The 5,939-nt window shown below is 42.3% G+C and overlaps 1 protein-coding gene across 1 annotated transcript; it reads right to left on the bottom strand.

Annotated features, from left to right (window-relative positions):
* Window positions 1-452: 452 nt before the first annotated feature.
* SOSTDC1 (sclerostin domain containing 1) lies at window positions 453-4,149 on the bottom strand. Its single transcript, XM_058817512.1, has 2 exons — window positions 3,903-4,149; window positions 453-1,707 (listed from the first exon to the last, which is right to left on the bottom strand). The coding sequence occupies exons 1-2, from the start codon at window positions 4,105-4,107 to the stop codon at window positions 1,292-1,294; spliced, it is 621 nt and encodes a 206-aa protein (XP_058673495.1). The 5' UTR covers window positions 4,108-4,149; the 3' UTR covers window positions 453-1,291.
* Between the last annotated feature and the right edge of the window lie 1,790 nt (window positions 4,150-5,939).

The raw sequence follows: 5,939 nt of genomic DNA on the forward strand, positions 1-5,939 counted from the left end.
TTCTATAAGAATTTTGTGAATAAAAGTGCAGGACTCTATTGGTTCTATAGAAAAATGAAACCATATGTAATTTGTACCATTATACTGACTTGATCATTACTAATGAAAAGAAAAAAAAAGTGGTGTCTCACTAGCTTGTAAAATTCCTCAAATTCACACTTGTTCTGAAATCTAGAGCTTGAGAATTGTTAAATAAGAACCTGACTTGTACCATTAATAAACACTATCTGTTAAATGGTCATATAAGATTTTTACATTGAGAAAGATCGTTTCAGTTTTTTGAAATTTTATGGATAGACTTTTAAAACCAAATAATATTCTCCCTTTTTTTAAGTTTAAGTGTTGTGACTGGTCGAAATGTGTGCATTTTCATAGAGAGAGCCAGACAATACCATTTTTAGCAGTGTTTATTTTTGTAAAAAAAAAAGAAACCAATGAATTTGAAAGGAAGTCATATCTGTTTTTTGATTGCACACTTTTTAAACAAAAATAATACAAGATGAAGAATGAAAAATACAGGTTTTGTGTTGCCATGTCAAAATAACACCTAAGTCTATGAATGTTCAAAATTAAAATATATATACCTAAATGCTAAAATGTCTATTTTACATTATCTACAAAATGTATGTTCTAATCCAGCCCCAAATCATAGGAAAATACTTTGAGACATATGAAAAGCTATAAACATAAGGAAATTTTGAAGGGAAATACACATAAAAGCTCATTAAATAATTACAACAACAAATAAATAGTTTGTTCAGCTTTACTTTTTGATTGCTGCCATGCATATTTTAATTTTTGGTATACTGAGATAAGAGAAAGGTGAGCATGCAAAGCACTTTTTTTAGAATTAATCTGAAAGCAGATACACAGTGTTGTATTTTAAGCTGTTGTCAGAAGGTCATAAAACATGATATAAAAGGCAATAGATCTGATAAATGTTCTCAGGAAAACACACAACAAAGCATCATTTTGCAAAATTGACTTCAGTGAATACTCTTGGCAAATTTTCTTTTCTTCCATGGCTGGAGAAATTGTAAAAGTTTATAGTGTGGTTTTGGAAGGCTTGTATTATTCCCCATCTTGAGCATTTGGAAAATCACCCAAAAAGTCCATATGCTGAGAATGCCCCTTTTGATTTTGGTCAAAGCAATAAGCATGTAGTGTCAACTGAGAACACAGCAATGGCAGACTTGTCTTTAAGCAGTCAGAATGGTAAAGCAAATGGTTACAGGTGAGTTCAATTTTGGCACAAGGAGAGGGAGATGAGAGAGCAGAAGATGTTTGACTTCTAACTTGTACTATGCTTGCTGGATTTACTGGCTCTTTTCCTTTCTTTGTGGTGCTGGATGGGTTTTGCTTGAGAGGTTCCCTCGAAGTTGTGGCTGGACTCATTGTGCTGCCTGGTGTATCTCTTGCACTTGCAGGCCGTGACCACAGTTATTTTGTAGGTTCTTATACTTCCATCCTGGCACTGCAGCTGGATCCTCTGAGTGCGAGTTTTGTCGTTGACACATCGCCACTCCTGCGAGCTCCGCCTGCTCCAGTACTTGGTTCCGTAGCCTCCTCCAATCCAGTTGGGCAGCAGTGGCAAAGGGAGGCATTCTCCAGCACACACCAGTTCTTTCAGGGGGTTAATGCTGGTGCACTGGCCGTCTGAGATGTACTTGGTGGATCTCAGCTCCCGACAACCAACCTGAACGCGATCTGCAGAATGCACAGAACAAGAAACACTGAGATCAGAACGGAGTGATTTCCTTAGCCAGTCATTTTCACATTAACCAGGTATGTTTTACAGAAGTTAAAGGAGGCTGTAATCTTTACAGGACATCTCTTTACTGCTGTGTCCCCCAACACAAGGGCCTCAAGTGCTGATGGTATCTCTGGATAATACCACAGCATAAAGAAATCCTAATGACATGCACTCCAGCAGTTGTGGTAGAAGAGGCAATTTTATTCTCTGTACTTCTTCTCAGGGACATACCTTTTAGAAGAGAAAAAATGCCCCAAGGGAAGAAATGTTTCCTGCTCGTTCTCAGTCTAGGGAATCTGCTCTGTGATGTTTACAACAATTATGTTGGATCATTAGCAAGGGGGAAAACACTGCTTTGGAAACAGTTGAAATGCTTTTAAATTAATTTCAAACAGTGTGTTTCTTCTTGTTCCATTGTTAGAGTGGACTGAACTCTCCCATGAACTCTGCGGCTCTGAGCAGACACTGCAGAAGTGGTAACAGCTGAAGTTACCACAGAATGGGGTTCTGCCTATGAAGTTTGAATGATTAGTAGTAACAGTTTCAGAGGGGTGCTTTTGCCCTCAAGAGAACACCGTCTTTGTAACTGTAGTAGTCTGTATATTATATGTAACATAGAGGATCCTGCAAATTCTCTCACGCAGCTGACAGAGCCAACATGCAGAGCTTCTCACACAGGCATGTTTGTACCCGTCTCTGTGTGCGGCTCTGCGCCCTGCAATAAACACAACTGTTTATTTCAGTAATTATACTTTGAAATAAACGCCCACAGTGTGCTTAATTTTAATAAGCAATCTTTACTGTCTGTGCTCTCCCTCTTTCCGAAGGACAATTACGGCACAGATTCTACACACAATGCAATTAACTAACACTTTTAAAATAGAAGTAATTACTAGAAACATTTCAGAATGAATCATAAAAGCCTTTGAAGGTGCATCTACATATCACAGCTACAAGCTGCTTCTGTTTCTACTTGGATTTTTGGAAGCAAGTTCTAAACTGAGGCACTGCGTTAAGATTGTTTCACCCTGTCCTCTGTGTCTCAGGGTGGGCAAGAAGAGGGGACTGTAAATCTGCAGGCTGATCCCAGGGAATATTGACAGGGCTGCTCTACTCCCTGCTTTGCAGAAAAGATCCAAGCTTGCCTTCCTGCAGCTGCACTCAGGAATGTACCTGGAAGCATCTGGTCACAGATCTGAGTTTGTCTTTCCTTCTGTTTTTCTGTCTTCCCCGGCTCAGCTTTTCACCAGTGACAGCTCAGTGACAATGAATACCTACTGGGCTGTCCCAGTAATCTCATAATGATGAGATGTTTCCTGTGCATTAAAACCCTCTAGCATTCATAAAAGCCGACACACCTGGCTTAGCTGAAAGGTATCGGTGTCACTTGTTGCCTTCACTTTCCAGGGATGACTCTATTTTTATCAAGTTGCTGTGGGTGGGTTGGTGTGTGTGTATGTTTCTCTATCTGGATTTCTTCCATTTTAAGGAGGTGTGCAGGGTAGGGAACAGATAAAGTCAGCAGGTTTCCACATCCCCACATATCTGACTTATATACATAAAACTCAGAAGGAAAAGACTGGATATAAAAAAGGCAAGTTAGAGCAGAGATCATAGGTAAATTACGAGCTGATTTGTTTACTTTTGCTGGAGGTGTTAAGCGGGTAAGTGCTACGGCAGGAAGTAAAACTAAACAGCGGGAACAAAATTCAGAGTTTTTTATTGCACTTGAAAAGTAGCCCAGACACCTCCCCTGCCCGCAGTGGGAGGTGAGTCAAAAAGGCGAGCGCTCTGGAAATGCCTCTCTCTCCTTTTTCTTTATCTCGCTTCCCTGCCGGATAGATGCCATAGAGCCCGGCGTTCCTGGATGAGCCTCGCTCAGGAAGTAACCTGCCCGAGCGGGCCGGTCCTACAGGACTTCCCAGCACGGGGGTGGCAGGGCGGCTGGCTCGGAGCCGCCCGGCGGGGCAGATCCCGGCCCGGCACCGGCACCGGCAGCATCTCCCGCGCCCGGCCCCGCTCCTGGAGCGCCGCGCCCGGGCCGGGGCCGGGGCGCTGCCGGGGGTGCGCGGCTCCGGCCGGGGCTCGCTGCCGCTGCCGGGGCCGGCCCGGGCGGGGCTGCCGCCCACGGCCGCGGTGGGATACTCACTGTTACGGTCGGATCCAGCGCTGCTGTAGTGCCTGCCTCCGTTCCTGGCTTGATTCAACGTGCTGTTGCTACTTGGGCTCGCCGCAGCGGGTTTAACGACGTGAGAATAAAGTATCTCTGTGGCATCGTTCTTGAAAGCCAAGTAGCTTCTCGTGGAGATGCAAGCCAGGAGAAAGCCGTAGAAGTGAATGGCAGGGAGAAGCATGGCTGGTTCAGGCTGTCTGACAATGCTGGATGAAATCTTTTCCTTCTGCTCCTTCTGTGTAACTGAAATTGCTCTTGCAGGTTTCCTTTATATATTCAGAGAGGTTTGGCATTCATTCAGGTGTAAAGTTGTGGATAGCTTCAGAATGAAAACCCACAAAAGGGGTGGGGTCCCTACATGAGCTGCGAAGACCTTTCACCAATGGGAGAGAAGACTGCAGCAAAGGAGGAGTTAGATGCACTAATTGCAGGATTCCTATTTGGGGCTTTTGAGGGTATCAGAAAACTCTTAGGAACCGGCACACAGCAGCATTCAGGCTGAGACCTAGAGGCTGCCGGCTCTGCCCTGCCATTCCCTGTGGTCCTGTCTGCCCTGGCACTGTGGCATAATGTGACTAAGATGGTGTCAGAATGAGTCTCTCCTGCCCAACTCATGCAAAGTTATGTACCCTCTTCTCAAACTCAGCTGAGCTCTATGTGGATGCAAATTTATAGAACTTACAGAAGACTGCTAGTTACACAAATACTGTCTGCAATATACCAGAATTATTTTTTAAAAAATATTGTGAATGATTTAAAGCTGCCTCTAGATGCTTTAAATTATGCAGCTTTGATCAACAGGGAGTACTGCAAGGGAAATTACTTGGTTTAGGGGAATATTCTCTCCCTGGTGTGCAGAGTTATAAGTCTGTATTTCTGTATCACCACACATAAAAAGTGTCTCCTCTAGGCTCCTTAGTACAAAAGTATCCATATTCATAGCCTTACACCATGCTCGTTCACCAAACTAGTCTTTTTTAGTTTTTTACATTGCCTAGAGCATTCTTATATTTTAATGTATTATTTCATGTGATAAAGGAAACAAAGAGAAAACATGTAAATCTTTTTTTTTTCCAAAATTTTGGAAGAATAATCCTTACTTTGGCATACTTTTTTGTTGTGGCATGCACTTGATTTTACATAAGATTGCATAGCCCAGATCCAAATGCCCGTGAGATAAACTGAGATATTACCAGTAGGCCAATGCTTGTCTGCATCATGGTGAATGCTCCATAGACTTTCGAAATAAATAAAACACCAGTGATCAACACTGAAAACTCTAGTGTTCTAACTAGAAAGGAAATCCTTTTCTTGGGAAAAAGCACAGCCTTGCAGAAGGCCATATTATGTAAAGATTAGACTATAATCTCATTTACACTCTCTGTAACTGAGTTGGTATCTAAAGTCACACTGAATTTTATTGCTGTAATAAAATCATAAGTGGAACACAGGTTAGTTCCATCTATTGCCAGGATCAAAATCTGTCATTCAGAGAAGACAGCTTTGTTTCACCCTGGTCAGAAGCAGACATGTGTCTATTTTAGCAACACTTTCCTCTTGCATCACTAAGAAAGTTATCCTGGATTTCAGCAGGAGTAAGGACACATCCTCAGTGAGTGCCAAACTGATAGCTTCTGCTTAAAGGACACAGGAAGAACAGGAGTGTTGCAAGGTGAAGTGAGTTTTACTGGCAGAGCTGCATGTGGGGAAGTTGAGTTAATTGCCTGCATCTATTATGACTAGCCCAACCCAGTTCTGGAATAACAAGAATGTTGCAAGGCAGAGTGAGATCTTTCAGCAGGGTAATGTATGGAGGAGTGGGATCACTGCTAACCCCTTACAAAATGCCACGTTCCACTCTCATGGAGAATCTAATCTAACCCCAAAAGCAAAGATGTCCATTTTACCTTCCCTTAAAAAAAGTTTTCTTAAGCAAATAATCAAAAAAGAAATGTACATTGCAGATCATGAATATTTGAGCTTTTATTTTTTCAACAGCAGTGAACCTTGTAG

Source organism: Ammospiza caudacuta, chromosome 1 (assembly GCF_027887145.1).
Source record: "Ammospiza caudacuta isolate bAmmCau1 chromosome 1, bAmmCau1.pri, whole genome shotgun sequence".
Taxonomy (NCBI): domain Eukaryota; kingdom Metazoa; phylum Chordata; class Aves; order Passeriformes; family Passerellidae; genus Ammospiza; species Ammospiza caudacuta.

Coding starts and splice junctions, on each gene's coding strand:
- SOSTDC1 (XM_058817512.1), bottom strand. CDS start 4,107: ATGCTTCTCCCTGCCATTCACTTCTACGGCTTTCTCCTGGCTTGCATC. Junction 1,708..3,902: donor CGCTGGATCCGACCGTAACA/GTGAGTATCCCA, acceptor TGCATTCTGCAG/ATCGCGTTCAGGTTGGTTGT.